At 45.8% G+C, this 24,446-nt stretch overlaps 3 protein-coding genes across 12 annotated transcripts in view; 1 reads left to right on the plus strand and 2 right to left on the minus strand.

Moving 5' to 3' along the window:
- unc13a (unc-13 homolog A (C. elegans)) overlaps window positions 1-8,380 on the minus strand; it is a 39,906-nt gene extending 31,526 nt beyond the window's left edge. For both annotated transcript variants that reach the window (XM_084011749.1, XM_084011748.1), the window contains exons 1-8: window positions 8,355-8,380; window positions 4,231-4,260; window positions 4,019-4,118; window positions 1,996-2,113; window positions 1,656-1,779; window positions 1,345-1,415; window positions 1,063-1,111; window positions 497-526 (exon numbers count right to left, since the gene is read on the minus strand). In XM_084011749.1, the coding sequence (XP_083867875.1) occupies window positions 497-526; window positions 1,063-1,111; window positions 1,345-1,415; window positions 1,656-1,779; window positions 1,996-2,113; window positions 4,019-4,118; window positions 4,231-4,260; window positions 8,355-8,376 (544 nt within the window). In that variant the 5' untranslated portion in view covers window positions 8,377-8,380. The remainder of the gene's footprint in view (window positions 1-496; window positions 527-1,062; window positions 1,112-1,344; window positions 1,416-1,655; window positions 1,780-1,995; window positions 2,114-4,018; window positions 4,119-4,230; window positions 4,261-8,354) is intronic.
- A 1,338-nt stretch (window positions 8,381-9,718) lies between these two features.
- Window positions 9,719-14,850, minus strand: hmg20b (high mobility group 20B; the record flags this gene model as incomplete). 4 transcript variants are annotated; one of them, XM_084011322.1, is made up of 9 exons in its annotated part: window positions 14,804-14,850; window positions 14,369-14,533; window positions 13,000-13,200; window positions 11,970-12,090; window positions 11,824-11,873; window positions 11,677-11,743; window positions 11,309-11,524; window positions 10,967-11,099; window positions 9,719-10,393 (listed from the first exon to the last, which is right to left on the minus strand). In XM_084011322.1, the coding sequence occupies exons 2-9, from the start codon at window positions 14,447-14,449 to the stop codon at window positions 10,381-10,383; spliced, it is 882 nt and encodes a 293-aa protein (XP_083867448.1). In that variant the 5' UTR covers window positions 14,450-14,533; window positions 14,804-14,850. The 4 variants fall into 4 exon arrangements, with proteins under 4 accessions (XP_083867448.1, XP_083867446.1, XP_083867447.1 ...); XM_084011320.1 differs by having other exon boundaries at window positions 11,824-11,876; XM_084011321.1 differs by lacking the exon at window positions 14,804-14,850 and adding an exon at window positions 14,696-14,711 and having other exon boundaries at window positions 11,824-11,876.
- Window positions 14,851-15,849: 999 nt separating this feature from the next.
- Window positions 15,850-23,730, plus strand: LOC311014503 (uncharacterized protein). 6 transcript variants are annotated; one of them, XM_084011149.1, is made up of 7 exons: window positions 15,850-15,990; window positions 16,133-16,459; window positions 16,577-16,825; window positions 21,903-21,968; window positions 22,511-22,615; window positions 22,694-22,722; window positions 23,582-23,730. In XM_084011149.1, the coding sequence occupies exons 1-7, from the start codon at window positions 15,930-15,932 to the stop codon at window positions 23,663-23,665; spliced, it is 921 nt and encodes a 306-aa protein (XP_083867275.1). In that variant the 5' UTR covers window positions 15,850-15,929; the 3' UTR covers window positions 23,666-23,730. The 6 variants fall into 6 exon arrangements, with proteins under 6 accessions (XP_083867275.1, XP_083867277.1, XP_083867276.1 ...); XM_084011151.1 differs by having other exon boundaries at window positions 22,699-22,722; window positions 23,582-23,695; XM_084011150.1 differs by lacking the exon at window positions 21,903-21,968.
- The last annotated feature ends 716 nt before the right edge of the window (window positions 23,731-24,446 follow it).

Genomic DNA, 24,446 nt, shown 5'->3' on the forward strand with positions numbered 1-24,446 from the left:
ACGGGAGAAGAGCATGATATCATACAGTCTTTGTATCGCACAATGGCGTTATAACAAACAAAAACATTATATTTTTTGCTTTTTCCATGATGATGGATCTTTTCATGTTGTTCTTAGTTTCCTTTAAAGCAGCAGCTAACTGATACCTTCTGTTAGATAACTTTTGTATTTGCATCTGTAGGACAAAGACCATTATTTATTACTAACTCATACTCCCCAGTGGAAATTAGGAAAATGTATCTTCACCAAACCCCACAGAGATGAAGTTACCGTATTAATTCTACCAGCTGGACTTTAAATCCATCTGAAGAATATGGAAATGAGCCGAAAGGAAGTTCAGAGAGGACGCGTGGAGAAAAGAAAAATATATATATTTATGGCAGCTAATGGTCTCCGAGGGAAAACTACACGAGGAGATCATTACATTAAGTGAGACATGGACAATAAATAGAGAATTACTCCAAGTCATTAGCAGAAGCACATGAAAGAAACTTACTCTGCTGATCTCCCCACAGACTCCAATTACCTGCAGGGAGATAAAGGATCGAGAGAAAACAAATTAGGTTTGGGCAACGAATGAAACACACCGGCGGTCCACGAAGCCAGGTGAGCCAACGTGTGAAGTTTACAGCTTTAAGATGTAGACACGTGTGCGGAGGTTCACGTGTGCGAGTCAAAGAAAAGCACAAGCTGTTTGGATAAGGTTGGCTCCAAAGCAGCTTTGTTCAGACGCCGCTGGCCTTGGTGCTGAAATGAATGTTCTCGGCTCGCCATCCGGCCCCCGTCCACGGATCGACACTACACACTTGTGTCATCATCACTAGACAGACAGGATAGCGTGTGTCTGACAACACATCACATTCATCACACATCTAGCTCCTATAAGTCATTCTGCTCAGATTCGCCACATCATCACATTTCCTCCCTCCCTCCATCATTTCTACCTCCCGTCTACTGCTGTTCTCAGTGTGATGGAGTAGATCGGGTGGGGAGGGGGGGATGAACAGGACGCAGCGGGGGGCAGAAGAAGAGGAGGAGGCAGAAGTGGCTGGTGACACTTACAGCACTGTGTGGTCGGTGCATGGAGCGGTCGCTCCTGTTCTTCTTGATACTGAAGGAGGAGAAAAAAACAACAGCAACAGCAGCCATCTTAGAAAATAAGATTCTGAGGAACATTACTGGTAAAAAGAAAAGAATATTGACTGTGTGATTCTGCTCTTGCTGGTGTAATCAGAGAGGAAATGAAGAAAGATGCAGAGTCGGAGAGGGATTATGAAAACATACAAAGGAGGGAATGAATAGAGATGACAGATGGTGCAGAAACAGGGATGGGAACGTTCTTACATCTTGATCTCTCATGGCGTTTAGTTGTTCGAGTTTCTTGGCCCAGTATCTGGCCTCTTCCTCTGGGATGTCTGCAGCACACAACACAGACAACGTGTATGGACGGGTATCGCAGCAGAGTCCAATTCATTTCAGTGTCATAGCAACAGTATTGATAGCAATAGATTTACAAAGCAATCTCAAGTTACTGCACTCAATGTAGTGGTTTAACTGTAGTAGAATCACATCCATGTATCTAAAATCTTACACTTCTAAATGTAATGACAGAATAACAAGGAAGGATGAAGATGAAGTATGAGGGAAGGCCAGACCTAGTGGCAGCTCAAAGCGGGTGTCAAGCAGCAGCCTGTGAAAGGTCGGGTCTTTGGTTCCACAGATCTCATTTTCAGCCATGATGGCGTTGGAGTCCAGGGTCAGCCACTGGCCTGGACCCTCCTGGAAGAGATACGACCATAGAAAGCCATTAACATAAAATAATCTATTTAAAACACAAGATGAAGCTAATAACATATTTAAATCACTATCCTTAAAGGAAGTAAGATTAATAATTGAGTGAAGGAGAGGCATTCTCAGCACATTGAAGGTAGAGCTGTTAATGATGTGATGCTGGGTAGTTTAATGAATAATAATGTGTTATATTTGAGAGAGTACCTCATTGGACTGCCGTATGTTGCGCAGGGGGATCCACAAGGTGCCCACCATGGTGTCCCAGATCAGGCCTTTGTTCCACACCTCCACTGTCAGGCCCAGATCCAGGCGGTTTATCTCGCTGCTCGGCAGGAGGAGGGAGAGGCGGATTAAGAAAGAAAGAAATGAGTTTGGGGAAAGGCGGAGGGAAGAGAGTGAAACAATCCAGAGTGTTATAAGAAGGTGAGTGGAAGCAGGGCTGTATACAGACGCCTCACTGCACAGAGGGCTTCCAACAGAAATAAAGTCTCTGCCATCAGCTGCACTTAAAGCTGCCGATGGATATGCACTGTGATTCAATCTGCAGAGGGAAATGAGTCATTCAGCATGGAGATGGAGAGAGCAGGTGATCGTCGACGAGGCCGCTGGCAGGATAGAAGAGCTGCACCGATGGGTGAGGCCGTCTACTGTCTGACAAACAGGGAAATCTATGCCTCATGTTTCCATCAAGCAACGCTCTACACAGCAAATATCCCACAGATTTTGTAAAGTGATTACAAATCTGACTGGCAGATTATCAGCTCACTGAGCATCCCTCATTGTCTCTTTCCAAGGCCGCTGGCTGCCTTAATTGAAAACCTAATAATAACCACAGCGTTGATATGAAATCACAGCTTTCCTTTTCCTTGGGAGCCAAAGAGGTAATCTATCAAATGGCTGGACGGTGTGTTGCTCTCGCAAAAGGCAACAAATAAAAAAAGAAATATGAAAAGGAAAGGAGGAGGAGGAAGAAGAAGAAGAAGAAGAAGAAGAAGAAGAAGAAGAAGAAGAAGAAGAAGAAGAAGAAGAAGAAGAAGAAGAAGAAGAAGAAGAAGAAGAAGAAGAAGAAGAATTTGCCGTTTTTTCTTTGTAGTAGATTAGAAATAATTTCATCTAATTTCTTCTCTTCAGTCAACTTCCTGGAGTTCTGAGGTGGAATGAAGCCTCTGCATTGGGTGTGGTGTGAACTCTGCTGGAGCAGGTGTGATGTCATCGCCTCACACTTCCAAAATGGAGAGACAGAAACCAAGCAAGAAGAAGAAGAAGAGGGCAAAAAATAACTCCCTTCCCTTCAGGAAGCAGAATGACACAGCTGACCTGCTGAGCCCCGAGGCGACGTCTGTATTCCTGTGAATTGTGTTCATTCCATATTTAATGCCTAATACTGAAAATATATGGAAATATAAACATTATTATAATGATGTAATATACACCTTAATTGCAACAGCAAACAAAAAAGTTGAAATGCTTTTATTTCTTGCATGAAGATCCATGTAATGGTCTTTAAGATTACCCACAATGCAACTCAACCACCAACACTAGCCTCGTGCTGTTGGGCTCTCGTAGACATGAGGAGGGTCAGGGTTCACTTCTCTGTAACGCCACGCGCTCACATTTGTTTCATTTTCAAACTCTTCAGCCGCCAACTGACGGCGACTCGAGTGACATCACACGAGGCAATTCAGCAGGTTTTAACGCAGCTCCCTCTGGAGCCACAAAAGGCTTCATATAACCCGTTTCACATGCAGCAGGACTTCAGGAGACCTGGAAACAGACTTTCATATGTAAACCAAAACTCGTGGCTTCACTGACGCCTCCTTTGATTAACTGACGTCTCCTTTGATTAACTGACACCTCCTTTGATTAACTGACGTCTCCTTTGATTAACTGACACCTCCTTTGATTAACTGACACCTCCTTTGATTAACAGAATACCTCCTGGTCACATAAAAGTTCATAGTCTGCCTGTGTGTTTGCATCGGTTTGGGAGCCTTTCTCTGCCTAACTTCAATGAGACATATGCAGCAGAAAGGAATGATCTGCCAACCTGTGAGGAGAGAAAGTTCATTTCACCCCAGGAGCTACTTAAAGGAGAAGGCAGTGAGGAGTGGAGGAACACTAGAAAGTGTGTAGCAGAAGACTGCACCCCAATTAAGCAACATTGCACAGATTTATAGAAGAAGAGGAGCTAAAAATAGAGAAAGATCTGGTAATGAGAAGCACTCACAACATGAAGTCCTGCTCCCAGCATGGCTGGCTGCCGCGCACGGCGATGGTTGTGCTCTTAACATTCTGCACCTTCAGGGTCACGTATGTGTTAAACTTCTCTGTAACAAAGAAAGTTAAACATCATCCTGGTTATTGGTTATAGAGGTTGGTGCTGCGTGTGTTTGTATGAAACAATCAGCAAAAACAAGTAACGGATGATATGGAACTCACCTTGGGGTCCATCGAGCTTGGCTTTCTTCACTGCGAACAAATTAAGAAAACAAATGAGTCAATTTAGAGGAAATATATCATTTTACAAGCTAACAGGACAGATTTCTGAGTGTCATGTAGAAATGAAAACATACAGCGAATCCTCAGCTTGTGACTTTAACCTGCAGCATACCGGCTGTAGCTCATGTGCATGAATGTATGGTTGGCAGGTGATGGACAGGAACCCCGGCATTTTAAAAAGAGAGGCTGGGAGCCCTCCGTCCTCTTTGGATCTCAATATGAAAGACATCCGTTCAGCGGGAGACGTCAGGATCTCTGAGTCACAGAGCCACGAGGACAGTTTGTGTAGGTGAGAGTAAAAGCTGATGCCGGGAGGAGAGTGGCCACATGCTTGGTCCTCTCTGAACAGTGTGTGTGTGTGTGTGTGTGTAGTCCTAAAACAGGGTGGGGGGGTGGATACAAAGAAGGAGCAGTGCTGCTCTGTTGTCTGACACAATAGATGAGGCTCTGCTGAGGTGCCGCTGCCAGCTCCTCCATGCAGGGACCTCCGGAGGAACCAGCCTGACTTTTAAAACCACAGTGACGTCAACAGCCTATCCATTATTCATCCAATCCGGCACCCTGCCGATGCCCAGCATCCCTATGTTCAGCAGTGAGGTATTAATATTCAGAGCTCCAGCTTTTCTTTTTCTTTTATCCCTGCTGACTCCCTACTTCCACTGATGTTACATTTCAGCAAAGAAATACAAGGAATAAGCATATTTTTAAGAGTCTAATTGCACCTCAAACAGTCATGAACTCGGTTTGAAGAAGAAGACTTTATAACGTGTGACCGACGGTCCAGCTCGCTGAAACACAACGGACCGAACAAACAAACTGTTATTCAATTAAGAAGAGCCTCAGAATTAGAGGAGCTAAAGAGTCATTTTCTCTGTCGGTGACAGCAGCGTGAGCGTGACAATCATTGTGGACAAATTGGCTTCCAAAAATAGCATCACCCGGCAAACCCTCTGGGACGCTGCTTATCACTTAAACATGGGTGTGATTCATGAGGCAGGTGGCGGAGCAAGTGTGTGGGCGAGCGTGTGTTTAAAGGAAAACCCACATCCTGATACTGTAGCTGCTGACGAGCCCGCCACACCTCAGTGCTGGAGAACGCTCTTTTCCATCCATTTGGACAAAGAGGCATTCAAATGAGTCATTTCCTCACTTTCTATAGACGGTAAATGAACGATGCATCTGTGCCAGCACTCTCCCATCTCTCTCTCTCCTCACCATCAACCAGTCATCGGTCCTCTCTCTCCCCCTCTCTCTCGCCCAATCACTCGCCCCCCTGCCATGTGGTGAGTATGCACGTGTGCTCCCTTTCTATCTCTTCTCTCGTGCTCCATTAATCTCTCTGTGCAGCCGGATGTGAGCAGCGAGAGAGAGGGAGATGCATCCCCAACACTAAAAATAACCACTTCAGTGTGACAGGGTGTGTGTGTGTGTGTGTGTGTGTGTGTGTGTGTGTGTGTGTGTGTGTAGGGGGGCTTACAGCTCACAGACATACGACTAAACCACCTTTGCTGCAGTTACAGCACACGGGAACGAGTGAATGGGAGGTGGAAAGAAAAAAAAGTGTTACATATTTTCTGCAAATCCTCCACAAAGTGTTGAGTCCCTATAAAGCAATGACAGAGGCTAATTTTCTCTTTCTGTGCTGGGGGGGGGATTGACATAACACATCGACTCAGGTCCCAATGCAGACAACCTAAAAGGGTTTTCTTTTATGTCCTGAGGTTTTCCTCAATCGAATGCTTTCAAAAGAGCCCACTTCAGTGCAATTCTACTGACAGCAGGAGCAACAATATGAACACCAGACAGAGAACCCAACATCTCGAGATTATTACAAAAAAAGAAGAGAAATGACAGAATTAAGTGGAAAAACGTCCTCAGCCAGTTCAAACTGAACCACACACACCTGCAGTATTGCTTTAGGTCAATAAATGGTGATCAGAGTGGGACTGCAATAACAGCATGCGAAGGTCTTCATGACCGAAGAGAGTAAAAATGTCACAGTTAAAAAAAAGAAAATCTCCCCCCAAAAAAGGAAATATAATTCTCATAATCAACATGAATAAATATGAAATGTCTGAAAAGGAGAAGATCTAGATCCTCCTGCTACATGACTCAACTAACGTGTGACCGGAAGCTTTTATTCCTTTTTAATGTGACAGTAAAGTCTGCTTCTCTGACCGAGGTCACGGTAAAGTGGTCATTTACCCACAAGTCATAGCGGTGTGACGTTACAGGGTTTCCAGGGGAAGCCCGGAGGAGTTCAATAGAAAGGTAAACAAAGAGGACGACAAACACAGTTATGAAGAGGATCAGCAGCACCTGGTCGGTTCTTCCATGACTGTATATATTATATTCCTCCTCACTTTTTCAAGACTCCCCGGTAACACGGTTCATTATTACCGGAACGCAGCGGCGTCTTTGACATGCTAATAAGACACAGAACTAGTCAAGGACAAGTGTGTTGTTAGATTATGCTCATTGCCAATGTTGGAAAATGAAAATCCCTAATGATCCGTATACATATGTATGTAGTCTTAAATAGATGTTGGGATGAGAGAAGGTGACACTAACGAGGACGTTAGGAAGTTATCCACAACCAGCGTGGAAAATAATCTATACTATCACTACAAACCTATCGCTGCAGGGCTACGACAGACTGCAGCTGATGAGAAAATGCCAGCAAATACCTTAAATACCACCGTGGTGGTTGCCATGCCAACAAAGCCCCAGGACATGAAAAAGGGACCACCGTGGAGCCTGAATCTCCATTCTGACATCCGGTCATTCAGCCTCTTCACTCCGATCCGGCTCCGGACCCTCCGAGACCCTGAAGACGTATTTCCCTCCTCCTTTCCCTCAAATACTATTATTACCTCGTCATAAATCTGTCACTTCATGCATTGAATGAATCCTGGAACAACTTTCTTTTCAAAGTTCTGAGTGTTGTAAAAACACGTCGTCCTTGATAAGAGGGAGAGTTAATAACAAATATGCTTACGTTTCATAAGGATCAGGATAAGAACTAACACTAATATGACTCTGTGGTCTCGGGTTATTGAGAAGGTTTCATGATGAGATAATAGTATTTATTTCACTCATGAGACATTAGCAGAATCAGTCCATCAAGTGTTTTCTTGCACAGTAATGCACTTCCATTGAACCGGTATGTATGAATATGGTATGAGACAGCAGGACTCAGTTCAGGTTCATTCGAGGGAAAACAGGTTCAACCAATCAAACCAAAAGACTGACATTGAAGGGCTTATCACTGATTCACCAGTGAGCCCTTCTATGTCAAAGAGATCTTCTGGGTCCACTTCCTGCTGGTTTCACGGGAAATGCATCACAGACAACGTCATAGGCTGAATCCAACAGTGACAGACGGAAGATATATTTGACTAGAATATTCATAAAACAACCAACGTGACCAGGCTCGGCCCGTTTCCTGTACAGAAAACTATCTGGACTCCATTGAGGAATCTGGAATAATTCAGGCTATTTGTCATTATAGAGCTCAATCAATAGGGTCCATTTTTATCAAAGAATACTGCAACCAATCACGTGGTTTAGAGAAATATCCCACTGGAAATAAACCCGGGAAGCTACACGCCTTATTAAGCAATAAACTCGGATGCATTGTTGATGGTTTCCATTGAGACCGCTTTGTTTCCTTTCTTTGCTTTTTATCATGAACACACCGGAAGGGGACTGAGAGCCGGGTGCATCTTGTTTTACTATGTTTGACAGCATAACACGACTCCATAGACCGACCCAGCTGTAGGCAGCTTCAGTAAAAATGAGCCCACTGAGACATTTCAGGGGAAATAATTGCCAAAAAGAATAAATAAACAGATTAAAAACATGCTATATATATATATATATATATATATATATATATATATATATATATATATATATATATATATATATTCCTGTTCGAGATGGCTATTCCAATATATACATATTATTGGATGGATCCCACACAAAATCAGTTCAGTTCAGACCTGGAGGTGTTTAAGCTGCTCACACCAGCAGGTCGAGGAGATGCACGGATTAGTTCTTACCTCCAACACACAGCAATGACATTTCTTTCTTCTGTGCGCCTTTAGTCCAGAGTCCAGCGTCTTCACCGCTCCGTGGTTATCTAATCTGTGGAATATATAATATAATATATATAGTATACAGCCTGGGAATGAAGCGTCGGGGCTGGAGATGGAAGAGCCTTCCGTCTGTGCTGGCAGAGACGGGGAGAGAGGGAGGGGGGTACGGTCGACAAAAATATAAAAAATATAAAAAACTAATCTTCGAGAGTCGAGAAAAATCTTCTGTCTTTGTGTTGTTGTGTGTCTGATGTTGTCTTTCCCCAGCCTCTCTCTCTCAGCTCTCCGCTCCCCAACACACAGCCATCTTGTTCAGCTTCAGCACCGCCGCTGCGTGGACAGCTCCTGGCAGTGACGTCAGGGCTGGAGACGTAGAAACAGCTGATTATTAGCCCTCCCCTCTTTATCCAACACATTTCTAACGAGCATCCTCGGGTAAGATCTCCTGATCAATGCTGTGTCGATCACTTCCGCTCTTCGGAGGAGACGCTGGGGCTGCTGGGTAATAATTACTGGAGTCAGTTATCAGGCATGGCTTCAAATATTTCTTCAACATAAACAATCATCAAAATATGCTTAAACGGCACTTAAACATAGCGGAATCACTTTACATCGCGTCACGTAAATTACGTCACAGATAAGACAACCTTTTTTAGTGACGATAATTTTAGTGAAAAATAACCAAATAATCTTAAATAAGATTATCATAAAGCCTGCATAAAATATACATCACTTTCAAAAATGTATTCATGTATACTGTTTTTTTTTTTTTTTTAAATCAGGCTCTATTCTTGTCTATAAAGTCAAATGACGATGTTTACGTCATTTACGTGTTTACGTTCATGACGATTAAAATAAATAAAATCCTTCATCATCACATCCGGTGACGCCGCGCATGAACGATGCAGCTGAGGGGATGAGAAGCAGATGAAACGTCGGTGCTCAAGTTTACAGAACACAAAAAAATAAAGTAAATCATTTATAATAAAATATTAATATTTGTATATATTATACGTTTCTTATGCACCACAAAATAAACAAACACCCACAACCAGAGTGATTTACCCTTAAATGGTGGTCCAGTACTGAAGCCCCCCTCAGTGTGGGACAACAGCGCCCCCTGCTGCGGCACAACACCCACTGCATTTTTACACACTCATAGGGTCAACTCCCCAAAATGACAGAAATATTAAATATTATATCTTGTTAGTACCTTAGTGGTATCAGCCATGCATGAGTTTGACTTTAACTTGAGATGGGGAATTTAAAAAAAAATTAACATCCATTTAATGACGATTAAAGAAAAAATGCACACATTCACCTTTTGTTGGAAACATCTTCAGATGGTTTAATGAACATTTCAGAAAATACAAATATACTTCACAAATATATAATATTCTGACAGCAGGTGGGACGGCTCGTCCATTCATCAACCTGCCATATTAATTCAAACATGTAAACCCCAACATTTCATTTTCACGCTTTCCAGTTTTTTTTTTTTTGTATTTATTTGTTTTTCATGCATTCTAAATATCACTACACATTCCCCACCCATAAATGCCAAAAGGCATTTATTGTAAACAAATAACTAAGCTTTTCTTATTGGAGAGGTCACGGGCCTGTATGTACCTGCTGATACTACACAATAAGGGTCAATCCAATTTGACTCAATTAAAAGCAGTTTAGAAGTTAAAATGTACATTTATATTTAATTAAATTCCTGAAGTGTAAAAACCCTCAACGCTGCCACATGGATCAACATTCACAAAACTTCTAACTGAGACACGTATTCATAAAGAAGAGGCATGTAGACATGGACTGTGTGTGTGTGTGTGTGTGTGTGTGTGTGTGTGTGTGTGTGTGTGTGTGTGTGTGTGTGTGTGACTATCCTTGAGATATCTGCATGCTCTGGTGAACAGCACTGACTTGACCTAACGCCACCGAGCCGCGTGATGAAAAGGGAATGAAAGGGTCTCCAGCTGGCGTCTGCTCATAACTTCTCACTGCCAATGAATAAAAACATGCAGACATAAATATTATATATGACTTTTGAGACTTAAGTGGAATACTGTGTTCATTAATAATGTGCCCGGTAATGGATGTTTTCAACGTTTTCATCTACGGTCGTATTCGGTATCAGGTTAAACATTCATCTGAGTAACTCGGAGGATTACTGACACTGCAAGACACCTACACAACCAAAATACATATGAAAGAGCAGTTTAGTGAGGTGATAAGAAAATCCACTCTTCTAGATTCTGCACTCAGGAGGACGGAGGCCACGACTACGTGAGCTGAGAATGTTTCCTTGATACTCGAACATGAATTCACTATTTCACCAATGAAGAAAAATCAGCTCACAAAGTCACACATGATTAGTGTTCACCGCTCACAGAATCTCAAGAGGAAAGACGCTGGTGCTCATGGAAGAACCGGTCGTGCCAATCACTTCCATCTTAAAGGGCAACGACCCTATACAGTCTAATCATCTCGTCATCCACCATTTTTACTACTTAGTACTTGACCTCTTTGCTTTTGAAAGGCGTCTTTAGAGATATGAGATCTTTATTAGTCACCTGTCCAGATGAGCGAGGACTTCACAAAGCTGGCTGAGCAGAGCCCGATGCTTGTGAGGGTTTCCCTCCAGCACTCCGCTGAGACGGCTCAGGTATGAGTCCAGGTTCCCGTGGGACGCCGTCTCACCTGAACCTAGAAAATGGCCAAAGAATTACATCCATGCATTAAATACCGTGGAATTTAATCAATGCAGGCAGTCTCATTTAGTCTTACAAGAATGAACGTGCTTATTTTACTTTATCAACACATTTATATTGTGGGACTCAACAAAATAAATCTAGCATGAAAACAACAATAGCAGGAGATTTCCCTAAAAAATCAACAGACAACTGGATGCTGACCTGGCAGTGCGACCGATGACAGACTGTTGACCAATGTGTGTTTAATGGCCAACAAGTGTTGGTGAAGAGCCTGGGTGCGCTTCTCGTCCAGCCCTAGTTCGGCCTCCAGGCGCTCTTTAGCACTGTACATGTCCTTTATGTGCCGCTGAAGCACCGCGTTCTGCTCTTCAAACTCAATGTTGGCCTTACGAAGCCGCCGCAACTCAGCCTCGCGAGCTGAAACCACAAGAGGGAGAATGAAATGGATTTAATGGGGGTGTTTAACTTACTTTAATATCCTATTACAAGCAAAGCAACTACATAACTCGTCTTAGCTTCAGCACCCATGTCGATACATCAGAACGCTCATTTCCTGTTTCCTCCGTTACCTTTGTTCTGATCGAGGAACTCCTCTGTGAAGATGGGGATGTCGAATCTGCTCGTGAGGTCAGAGGTCTGAAGGGAAATCATCAGCACGTTTGAAATTCGTGTGAAAATGACATTGCAGAAGACGCAGTGACAAGATATGAATTTACCTTTGATAAAGACGACTCTGAAGTAGCACTGATGATGACAGATGGAGAGTCTTCTGGAAGAGAAAACAGATACGGTATGTTGCCGTTTCCTGTTGCGATGCGGTGTAGAACACACCGTATTATGTACGCAGAGCTCAGTTGTTCACCTTTCTTGATCCTCTTGTCTTGGATCTTCGCGCTGGTGATCTGATAGGCCTCAGTCTGCTGATACTCCTTCAGTTCCTGTGCATACTGCATCTTCTCCCGCTCCGCCTCGTCCAGGTAGCGCTGGCGGTGCACAAATGAGCTTTACTGAGGGGAAATCCTGTCTTGCTTACAGACTTGATTATTTTAAACCCTTTTATGAAAAGCATGGATGGATTTGGGTGAAAATTGGTCACGTTGTACCTTTTATCATAAAGATGTTTGCCAGCATGCACATTTTACATCTATTGAGCTAATGCTGGGGCGGCTGTGGCTCAGAGGGAGAGTGAGTCGACCTCCAATAGGAAGACGGGATGGGGATTACAGTAGATCCTGATGGGCTCTGAGTGCTACAGAAATGCAGGTCCATTTACCATCTAATAACACCACTCATGAGAAATACATTTAAAAGATCAAATCAAACTAGCAAAGTGCACTCAGTAGAGTGCAGTTCTCCACCAGGTGTGTCTGCAACGACCACTGCTGTAATGTTGTGATTGAATAAATATGAACCACAATAAAAGATAAAACCCGTCTGGTACCGGACTGGTTTTTCACTGGCACAACAAATACGCTGTCATTATAATCTATGCAGGTTTCTGCACTGGTTCTGTGCCGGCGTGCGTCTCAGCTCAGTCTTACAGGTGTAACTGCGACTTGAAGCATTTATTTAGTCTTCAAGTATTCTGAGCAAACAGTTTTCCATCTTTACTGCGTCTCTGACCGCAGAGCAGCAGCTGAAAGGCAGCGATGCACTCAGCTGTGTCCTGGTAGTGATAAAAACAGATGATGATGTCTGCAGCGTCATTTTGAAAGAAAACTAAATAAATGTTGATGCTCTTTGTAGCAAAAAAAGCATCTACACCCACAACCCTCCTCTTGACTGTGGTTTCTACGTGGCCCAGTTTTAAAGCATCATTAAATTCCCAATAATGACGGTAATGTGTTGTACCGTATATATACTATGTTAAACAATACACAGAACATGCATACCTGTTTGTCATTCAGAGCTAACTGTGTCCACTCTGCTCCAAGTCTCTTGGTGATTTCTGGGAAAGGTAAGTCCGGGTATCTGGCCCGCATATGTTCTCGGCGTTCGTTCAGGAAGCGGACGTATCCTGTTACAGGAGCCTTGGGGCCGTTTGGTAGCACCTTCTTTCTTTTCTTTCCCTTCGGCCATCCTCTCTTCTTTGGCTGCAGAGAGGAACAACACGTCCATGAAGGCAGGGGCTGCTCACTCATCTCACCTGCTCCTCCTTGCTCAGTAGAAAACTACCAAAACGACACACTAGGGTCGCAACTAACAGTTATTTTCAATATCAACTAATATGCAGATTATTTTTCCTCTACTAATCATTCGGTCAGTAACATGTCAACAAATAGGCAATAGATGGCTTAGTTTTGTCTCATCAAACGTCAAAGATATTCAATTTACCATCTTAGAAGACTAGGAAGCAGAAAATATTCACACTCGTTTTGATTCAACCACTAATCAATAACAAAATAGTTTCTCGAGCCGGACCGATATGTGTTTTTTTGGGACTAATGCCGACATTATGGAGTAAAAAAAGAAATCTGATATCGATACATAGCAGTATATATATATATATATATACACACACACACACACACACACACACACACACAATTCCATCTGTTGCTATGGTGACAGGTCTCTTGTCCCCTGTGATGTATAACATTATACCAGTTGTATGCTATTGAAAGTTATGGCTCTGCTGGGCAAACTTTGTAACAACAGCATTTCCAACTTATTCTAGCAGTTCTTAATATATTAGCTTCTTTATAAATGTTATATTTTATATCTGCACATATCGGCAAGCGCATGCAGCGATACCGATATATCTGCAATAGGCTAACATCGGCCAGTTAAATCGGCAACCGATAAAGCGGTCTAATAGTTTCCCATTAACATTGTGTTCATCCATTAATTGACTAATTGATCCTGCTCTACTACATACAGCAGACCTGTGATGAACCCTGCCTCGTGAAGGTCATAATGATAAGTATTTGTTTTTGTATTTTCTTGTATACTCATTTATGTGACTGTAGTTAGTGGTGCTGTTGAACTGGACATTAAAGTGAGCATGTTTTGCTATTTTTATTTGCCAACATTGTCATAAAAACGCATTAAGCTCAACAAACCTACAGTAAAAATGATTTTTCTTTTTACATTTGTCATATTTTGTAACATGCTGACCTTCATGGAGGTAGGGTTTATTATGGGAACTGACGTTCCAACAAGATCTAGCAAATTTAGGTTTGCAAAACTTGACAACCTTGTACCTCCAAGAAGAAAGAATTAAAGTGATTTCCTGCTGATTGAGTTCAGACGGAGGAATACCTCTTCTTGTGGTGGATCTGCTGAATGTGATGGTTTGGACTGCTGCGATGCATCACTCTGCTCCTGTTTGATCCCCCCCATGTCGGACCTGGACTCGGGCCTCAATCCGTGTGGGGTTTACGCCGATGGATGACGTCTGTGCAGAATAGCATGAGATACGTAGAGCTGGAGAAGCAAACGTAAATCTACGCATTATTTTCCTTGGAGATATAGCGCTTTAAGCTAGCCTGCTAGCAATTAAATGCGGCTAACTGTTCTCTCTCACACACTCACACCATCCAAACAAAAAGCTTATCCAACGTGCTGACTCTTCAGAAGGAAACATACCAACAAACACGGGCGAGTGTGTGTTCGTGAATACTGCTGAGTCACTCCGGACAAAGCCATTTTAATACAATTATTCCTACTTGTTTAGATAAACGGCTCCCTACTCACCCGATAGCGATTCCCTCGGCCAAACAGGAAGAGAACCCTGCCTGCCATGTGATTGGTCGGCACGCAGAAACACGATTGGTTGACGGGATATCCCGCCTACTCCCTCCTCTCCCTCCCGCTAGAGGAGTTATGCTGCCTTCACGTGCTAGTCGGAAAATCCTACTTCACATTTATTAAATCGGAATTACGAGAATGTTATGTTCAAGTTCTTTGTTCTGCGGACGAGTTTTAAAAAGAAAAGACGTTTGGCTGTAACCTGCGTGTTAACAGACATGTTTTTTATTCCATTATGATGAAATAAAATGTGAAATAGCAGACTATAGTCCATTTGTTATGGAGAACAATAAACAGCGTTGGTCTATATCAAGCGTACATAGATGACAGATTAAAATGATGTACAACAGCAACAACTAATATTTGTCGCACTGTTAAAAACAAAGAATTAAGTACCATGCATTAATGAATATCTTCTCAGCTGCGTTGAAAGGTTCTGGTCATCCAAACACGGGTATCAAAATGATCTACGAGTTTTCCACTCATAATAAGGACTTGAATTTAGGACTTGACTTGAATTTCAGGCAGATTGTATTTCCCATAATACCACGCGAAGGCAGCATTGGAAGGGGTGTAGTGACTGAAAATTGTACTAAAAAAGTACAATAGGCTAAAAGCCAAATATTTGCTCGTTCCAGCTTCTAAAATATGAGGATTTGCCACAATTTTTCTATCATCTAAATACGATGTGGATGTTCATTTTTTCTGACACGATATTAAACAACAATAATTATGGCATTCGTCATAATTAAAATTGCAGGTGGACATTTATAATAAAGTATAAAAAGTATCAAAACAATAAAATGTACTTTTCAGTAAAGATTTTTTATTTAAATGCTGTTATGGTCAAAAGTAAAGTGACACTTTGGAAGATAGGAAGCAATAAACAAGAAGTGACTGTTCTGTGCATTTCGCAAACTGACCGTGGTGAAAAGTGAAAAGTTGAAAAGCACAACCTGCATTAAGAAATATGAGGAAGTGACTGGTTTCCCAACCCACAGGTGGTTTGTACTGGTTTCCTGTAAGAAGCACCAGTTTCTAGACTCGGACGGCAGACGGGAGTAGAAGAAGGATGGCCGAAGTCGGAAGGATTCTAACATCTTCATTGCTCGTACTGGTGCTCCAGTTTACAGGTAAGGATGCTATAACATGTATATGACTACAGAAACATTTATTTATATTGTTACTTTTATTACCTGGATATGCAAACGTATAAACGTAAAATCCATATTCTTATAAAAGGTCATTTTATCTCTCATCTCTCATCTTCCACAGCAGTAACTGGACAACTCTTCCTCATCACCAGAGCTGGAGATGAAGTCTCTTTGCCTTGTTACAATGTGATAAAAGATCAGGACAGATGTGACGCTACTTCTTGGAGATCCTATCGTTATAATATGGTATCAGAGCTGATTAAACTCGGGCAGATTAATAAAAATGAGATCTCCAAAGCTAAATCTGACAGACTGAGCGTGGCAGCAAACTGTTCTCTGGTTATAAGAAATGTCATAGAAGAGGATGCTGGTTCATACGCCTGCAGACAGTACAGATCAGGAAGACAACAAGGGGGAGAGGCTGTTGTAATTCTGTCTGTTGTCACCAGTGAGTATTTACATCATATTGTTTTCAAACTGCCTTTATTTAACAATATACCGAAACAATACAACTCTTATATGGTGATGAAGTTAATTTAACTCTTGTTGTCTCCATCTTCACCAGTCACTGTATATACGGTGAATGGTACAGTCCTCTTCTTCTGCTCGGTGTTCACATATGATGGTTGCAGCAGACACACAGTGGAGTGGCTGTATGGTGGTAAAAACACTGATGAGGAGATTCAAACAAGTTCCTGTTCAGCCAGGGTGGGATTTTCAACTCAGTCAAAGATCGAGGGTCTGAGGTGTAACGTGACGGACACAAGGAGTGGGGAAATGCTGCTGTATCACGTTGCCCCCCCCTCAAAAACAGGTACATTTGGCTTTATCTTGAAGTTTGAAGATTACATTGTTGTTTTTCATGCAGTCCATACAGATGGTAAACACAAGGTATCATCACCATATGCCTTCCTTTAACAATATATTTACAACTCTTATCTTAATCCGGAGTCAAAGTGACAGACAGAGAGAGGGGAAATGCTTATTGTTGCTTAAAGTCCCAGTCGGCAACATGTTTTTGATCATATTGTGGCGAGCTCGGCTCGTGTGAAGAAACAACGGAGATAGCTCACTTTTCGAACAGCTTTATTAGCAACCTGTGTTACCACCAACAGTGCATACATGTTAGAACAAGGCCCCGGAAACATAACACCCGCCCCCAACTATATCCGCCTCCGGCCGCAAGGCGTAATGGGCAATGAAGTCCCTCTCAAGCGTACCGGCTACCCGGCGCTACACAGCCCCCCCCTAGCTGGTTAGCTGGCCCCAGCAACCTAAGAATCCAGCACATAGTCCCGCGGGTGTTGAGGCAACCGGGTTGGCCGGCGAGCCCGCTGGGAAGGTGCGCCTGCCGGGTCAGAAGAATGTAACAGGGGCTGAGGCCTCAGCTGTGTAGTGGAGTCGTGTGAGTCTTCTTTACCCCCAATCGCCGGCAGACCTCCCCGAAAACCCGGGACTCAAAGTTCCGGCCTTGGTCGCTGTGCAGCTCCTCTGGCACCCCGAACCGGCAGAACATCTCGTTGGTCAGGTACTCAGCAGTGGTAATGGCGGTCTGATCAGGAACCACGTACGCCTCTGGCCACTTGGTGAAGTAGTCCATTGCCACAAGGACATACCGGTTCCCACTGTCAGTGACTGGAAATGGGCCGAGGATGTCGACGCCCACCCGCTCCATGGGGGCCCCCACCTGGTACTGCTGCAGAGGGGCATGAGAGCGTCGGGTCAGCCCGTCCTGGGCGGTGCAGGAGTCGCATCGATGGACGTGCAGCTGTACGTCCTGGCGACAACCCGGCCAGTAGAACCGGGACCGAAGACGATGTAATGTCTTCGAAACCCCGAAGTGCCCAGAGCCCACTGCACCATGGACCAGTTGGAGGATTTGTGAGCGCCGTCGACGAGGAATAAGGAGCTGGTGGATGTGACGATGCCCCATGGGAGCCTGCCAGCGACGATAGATGAGGTCTCCCTGGAGGACCAGGCTGGACCACTGGGAATAAAGGGCTTTAGTCTCCATGTCCAATGGGGATACAGCCGTCCATGCTGGTCGTTGTCCCTGCTCCAGCCAACTCCGAACCCGGGAGAGGATAAGGTCTTGCCTCTGATCTTCCTGGAGTTGCTGGGGGTCGAGAGCCTCGTGGTCACTGCTGCCATCGTCTGGGGGGTCAGCGTGCAGGACTGCCACTCTAGGGGTCGACGCCTCCCTCTCCTCAGTGTGTTGGCAGTGCCTGCAGTCCCCCATCTCACAGGGCCGATGGGACAGGGCGTCAGCGTTGCTGTGGAGCCGGCCTGGGCAATGTTGTACCTCAAAGTCGTAGTCCTGCAGTATCTGCAGCCACCTGGCCAGCTGACCCTCAGGCTCTTTAAAGTGCAACATCCAGGTGAGGGATGCGTGGTCAGTCCGCAGCAGGAACCTCTGCCCGTAGAGGTAGGGACGGAAGTGGCGGAGCCCGAGGATGATGGCCAGCAGTTCTCTGCGGGTGACACAATAGTTCCTCTCCGGCCGGCTCAAAGAACAGCTGTAGTAGGCCACTACCTGTTCCCCATGCTCCCCCTCCTGGGACAACACTGCACCGACCCCCACATTGCTGGCATCGGTGTCCAGGATGAACGGTAGTTTGGGGTCGGGATAAGCCAGAACAGGGGCTGTCGTAAGGGCGGACCGGAGCTGCGTGAAGGCGGCAGTGCAGTCCTCGCCCCACCGGAACACCTGGCCTTTTTGGGTCAACTGATGCAGCGGGCTGGCGATGGTAGCAAAGTCTCTAACGTACCGCCGATAATAGGAGGCCAGCCCTAGGAAACTCCGCAGCTCCTGGATGTTCTGAGCAACTGGCCAGTCCCTCACTGCAGCGACCTTTCCCGGCTCGGTGGACACCCCTGCTGCACTGACAACGTGGCCCAGGAAGGACGTCTGCTGCCGGAGTAAGCTGCACTTTTTCGGGTGCAGAAGTAACCCGGCCTGGCGAATGGCTTTGAAAACGTCTCTCAGGTTACATAGAGCCCCTTCGAAATCGGCCGCGTGGACCAGCAGGTCATCGAGATACACCACACAGTGGCTTTGGGGGATGTCGGCCAGGACCCTCTCCATCAGGCGCTCAAAGGTGGCCGGGGCATTGCAGAGCCCGAAGGGCATTACAGTGAACTGCCACAGTCCCTGACCAATAGAGAACGCCGTCTTTGGTCGCGCCTCCTTTGCCAACTCCACCTGCCAGTAGCCGCTGCGGAGGTCCAGGGAGCTGAACCACCTAGACCCAGCAATGCGGTCGAGGGCGTCGACAATGCGGGGCAGCGGGTAAGAGTCCTTCCTGGTGGCTTTGTTGAGGAGTCTGTAGTCCACGCAGGGTCTAAACCCTCACAGCTCCGCTGGAGCAGATCCTCGATAGCAGCTCTGGTTTCAGCTGACGGTGTTTGGGCTGCTGGAGGGGGCGCGGCAGCCCCCCGTACCAGTGGTGCCAATGGAACTTCGGCGGCCGCTGTGTCGAGCATCACGGATGCAGAGCCCAGGTGAAGCTCGGCCCTGGTGACGTCGATGTAGGCACCCCACTTGGTTAGGAGATCCAGGCCAATGATGCAGGGGTCTTGGATCTCGGCCAACCAGAAGTTGTGGTTGGTGATTTGGCCAGCAACAGACACCTGAACCAGCCCTTCTCCTCTAATCTTGGCCCACCCACCGGTGACTGTGGTTATATGGCGTTGTGTGATCCTCCAGCCTCGTGGCCTGGCGTCCTTAGTGTTGGGCAAAACTCCTGGTCGGACCAGGGATATGGTGGAGCCTGTGTCAACCAGAGCCCTGCATGGGGTCCCGTTGAGTGTGCAGTGCAGGTACAGTCCTCGACCGCTGCCCAGCCGGCCTAGTCTTGCGTATGGATCGACGAGGGGTGGTGCATCGTTCCCGGGAGGCGGTCCCCTCATTGTGCCCCCCCGGACTAGTTTAACGAAGGTTGGGCCGGTATGGGTCGAGGAGCGGGGGCTGGGCAGTGGCGTGCCATGTGGCCTGGTTCCCCGCACCTGTAGCAGCCCTCCAAGTCTCCGCCCTTGACGTCGCTGTCGTGGATGGGGGGATGTGGATGTCACCTGGCGTGCCACCTCCTCTTCGTCACTCTCTTCGTAGACCGCTTGGCATGCCCGGTGTCTCTCCCGAGGAGCGCGGTCCTTTGGCTGCAGGACGTGCTCCACCCGTTCTGCCTCGGTTAGTGCTGAGGGAAGTGTCATTGGCTCAAACAGGCGAATGTGCTCCTGTAGTCGCTCTGGTTGGAGGCCCCGGATGAACGCTTGGAGGGCGAGTTCCTCCTGTGTGGCACTATCGAAGGTTGGGTAGCCTCGTCTTGCGTAAAGCTGTAGATCAGCAGCGTAGGCGTCCAGCCTCTCCCCTTCTCTCCTCTGCCGGTGAGCCAACTCATTCCTGGCATCATCAGGGAACATCCGGTGGCTAAACCGGCGCTGTATAGCCCGCTTGATGTCGGCCCACTGTAGGAGCTCCCCTGGCTGTAGATCCGTGAGGAACTGTCGGGCCTTTCCTTCCAGGGCGAGGGCGACGTGCCCCGCTGTCTCTCCCTCAGTCCATGCATTTAGCTGTGCCGCCAGCTGCACTTGGAGCAGATAAGTCTCTGGTGGTTCATCTCCATTGTAGCGTGGGAGTTTTACGGTAGACCCGCGGTGGCCTCCAGGTGGCGTCGTGTCTACTGTGAGCGGTGTGACGCTGGTTACCGTAGCCGCTGGGGTGGTTAACTCCGCTCCCCGTGGCGGGGGTGCGCTGACAACGGTAATCCCTCCAGCTGCCGCGGCCGTCGGGGGGTCGGCCGCGCGGGCGGAGCCCTCCGTCTGGGTGATTCGGCGCCTGACGTCGGCGCTAATGAGACGGGGAGCACTGGCGCCGTCGGGGAGGAATTTGCCGTCTTCGCTCTGCAGGCCGTAGCGTCTGTCTAGCGGCGGGGTTGCTAGCGTGTCCTGTACCTCAAGCTGGGCAATGAGCCGCCGTATCTCCTCCTCGGTGGTCATATTCACAATCCCACTTCTGACACCAATGTGGCGAGCTCGGCTCGTGTGAAGAAACAACGGAGATAGCTCACTTTTCGAACAGCTTTATTAGCAACCTGTGTTACCACCAACAGTGCATACACGTTAGAACAAGGCCCCGGAAACATAACACCCGCCCCCAACTATATCCGCCTCCGGCCGCAAGGCGTAATGGGCAATGAAGTCCCTCTCAAGCGTACCGGCTACCCGGCGCTACAATATTCACTGAAGCCGACACTACGCTCCGATAGAACAACAGAAATCATCCGGTTTTAGGAAAAAAAGCGTTGTTGTTTGTTTTGCAAAGATCGACACGCCTGGATCATCCTGTCCAATCAGCATGCAGGGCTGTGTTCGTGCACACACAGAGCCCCTCCCCCCTCGGGTCGTACCACTATCACAGGGGGGAGGCGGAGGGAAGTAGCAACAAGCTTCCAATTCCTGGTTAAAAACCGAAACGAGGAGGTCCAAAACAACCAAGGAAAAGAAAACACCGGTGGAAAAGAAGGAAAAAAAGAAAGATAGCGACGGTGCCCGTGATAAAACCAGAGTCAACATCGGACCGCATTTCAAAGGTGGCGTGATCTAAGGGATTTCAAAGGGCAGGAAGTCGAGGGGGAGGAGCTCGGTGGTCGTAGGGGAGGAGCTCGGTGGTCGAGGGGGAGGAGCTCGGTGGTCGTGGGGGAGGGGCTCGGTGGTCGTGGGGGAGGAGCTTGGTGGTCGTGGGGGAGGAGTGTGAGAGTTGTGCATTCAAACATCTGACAGAGTGCCCTCCATCCACTAGAACTTTAATGTTGTTTCCCATCGAGGTTTAAGTTGGTTCCTCTGTTGATATGATATCACATGTATGGTTTGTTGAGTCGTGTTCATGTGTTCAGGTGAGGAAGCGACAACGGTGACAGAGATCGAAGACATCGCCAACGCCACGACTCCAAATCTGCAAGGTAGCGACTCGGTTCTTTTTTCAAGCGGAGCTTTCAACCACATCTCAATGCAGGTTGTGTTTTTATTGGATGCAGTTTTTTAGGTTAAACCTATTAAATGATTGTTTCAAATCCTTTTGAAGATCACATGAAATTCTCTTTCAGCTTGAGGATTTCCAACAGAACAGAAAGCTGCAGTCAAAAGGCACAAATACTCTTTTTTAATTGGGGGCTAACGACGATCTTACCATCACTCTAATAATCATCAATTAAATGGTCTTTTTCTTTTAATGGATTTGAAGGGTTGATACGATGAATTGTTAATATTAATTATTATAAGTAATATTAAACATATTCATTTCATTAGTTGTTATTTTTAAGGCAACAAGAAGGCGATAAATAATTATTGATATATTTTCAAGGATTCTCAGGTGAAAGACATGGACACATTTGATAAGAAAAAATAACATTGCATCTTCATACTTTAATGTGATTGAATATGAATAGAGATTATTCTATGAGCTTCAGTATCTCTCTCTCTCTCCTGGTTTGTGGTCTAAAAGCTGAACCGAGTGTTTCAGGCTGGTTGAGGTTCATCGTCGTGTCCGTGGGTTTAGCAGCTCTCATCATCAGCGTCGTGGCGGTCAACGTGTGGGCGAGAATGAAAGGTGAGAAAGATTAAACGTCGTAACGAGGTCTTTCTGATGAACGAGGGTTTTAACCGTCCGCCTCTCGTCTCTCCTCAGAGCAGAAAACACAGACGGAGGAGATCGCTGTGAGTCTTTGCAACACAACAATGACACGTTCCAGTTCATCACTCTTACATGCAGCCTCACTTTAAATGTTGGGTGGTCTATTAGTGATGCAGAAATGAGTCCTCACCTGCAAAAACGCTTTCTTCTACCAGATAAAATATGTAAAGAAATACACCTTTATGAAGCTTTTACGTCTCTTGAAAAATGGCGGAAACTAAACTACATCATGCCAACGAGTCCACCTAAAGTTAGCTATTAGCATTCGTGCTTCTAAAAGTTGTAAAAGTTCTGTTCATGTGTTGTAAGTACCATAAACGTTTGTTTGACGCTTTCTGCAACAATCCTAAATCCTTTGATTTGTCGAGCGAATCAGTGCGATGCTAACTTCTGGGGTTGGTGTACAGAAACCATGCTAACATCGCTAACCATGCTAACATTGGCAGCAGTACTAACCTGAGCGGGAAGGGGAGGGTGGACATGCCTGCTCGGTGGGCCAGGCTGTGTAAACCAAGCAAGGAAAAGCTTGGATAACAACACACACAGAGGGACAGGCTCATCCTCTGCTCCCGTAGACAAACAGGAATTATGGTTCACGTGACTCTGGATCATAACAATCTCAGCCGGTCACATAGAGATCAGATCAGCCGGTCGTGGTGCTTTCAGGGTCCGTCGTCATAGGAAGAAGATGTGGGGACTTTTGGGTGCTAAAACCAGGCCCGAGGGTTTCATTGAACTCGTGTGCCCCTTGACCTCTGGAAGCTGGTTCATTTTTAACTTTGCATTCAGTCTTTGGAAGTGTCACCGGACTAAAGAGTCTCCCAGACCTCCAAAGTGGGATTGTGGTTAGAAAGTGGGGTTTGACTGTGTTGCCTCTCACAGGTGCGTTATGACGGAGGCGATGAAACGGTGAACTATGAAAACATCGGACCCCCTGATGAAGTTCCACCACGTCACACTTGTTGAGTAAATGCTCTTCCTACTGCTGTATTGTGCTGTCAAACATCCCCATGACAAACGTTTCCTAATAAAACACATCTGAAGAAAACTAGTTGCATCATTAAATCATCACTCCTCTTCACACACTGAACTTCCTCAATTGTTGTCATCTTCTTTTTAACTGTGGGACCTAACAGGATATGACCGCTGCCTGTGATGGAGTGATACATTACTTTTTCTTATTTTAATTATATAAACTGCTCAAAAAAATAAAGGGAACACTTAAACAACATAATGTAACTGCAAGTCAATCATATTTCTGAGATATCAGCCTGTCCAATTAGGAAGCAGCACTGATTGGGAATCGATTTCACCTGCTGTTGTGTAAATGGAACAGACCACAGGTGGAAACGAGTGTCAGTTAGCAAGACCTCCCTATAAAGGAATGGTTCTGCAGGTGGTGACCACAGACCGTTTCTCTGTTCTCGGCCTTTCTGGCAGATTCTTTTCTTTTTTGAATTTTGGCAGTTTGCACCACTCCATGTGCTTGCCAGAGGTACCCTGACTGCCATTAGGTACCGGGACGAGATCCTCAGACCCATTGTGAGACCACATGCTGGTGCAGTGGGCCCTAGGTTCCTTCTAATGCATGACAATGCTTGGCTTCATGTGGCTTGAGTGTGTCAGCAGTTCCTGCATGATGAAGGCATTGATGTTATGGACTGGCCTGCCCGTTCCCCTGACCTGAATGCTATTGATCACATCTGGGACATCATGTCTCGTTCCATCCACCAACACCATGTCGCAC

Source organism: Eutrigla gurnardus, assembly GCF_963514095.1.
Source record: "Eutrigla gurnardus genome assembly, chromosome: 6".
In the NCBI taxonomy this organism is placed as follows: Eukaryota; Metazoa; Chordata; class Actinopteri; order Perciformes; family Triglidae; genus Eutrigla; species Eutrigla gurnardus.

Bases quoted from the DNA above. Each gene is read 5' to 3' on its own strand.
- LOC311014503 (XM_084011146.1), top strand. From the start codon at position 15,930: ATGGCCGAAGTCGGAAGGATTCTAACATCTTCATTGCTCGTACTGGTG. The intron at 16,460-16,576 runs GTGAGTATTTAC...CATCTTCACCAG, and splicing joins AATTCTGTCTGTTGTCACCA to TCACTGTATATACGGTGAAT. The intron at 16,826-21,902 runs GTACATTTGGCT...TCATGTGTTCAG, and splicing joins TGCCCCCCCCTCAAAAACAG to GTGAGGAAGCGACAACGGTG.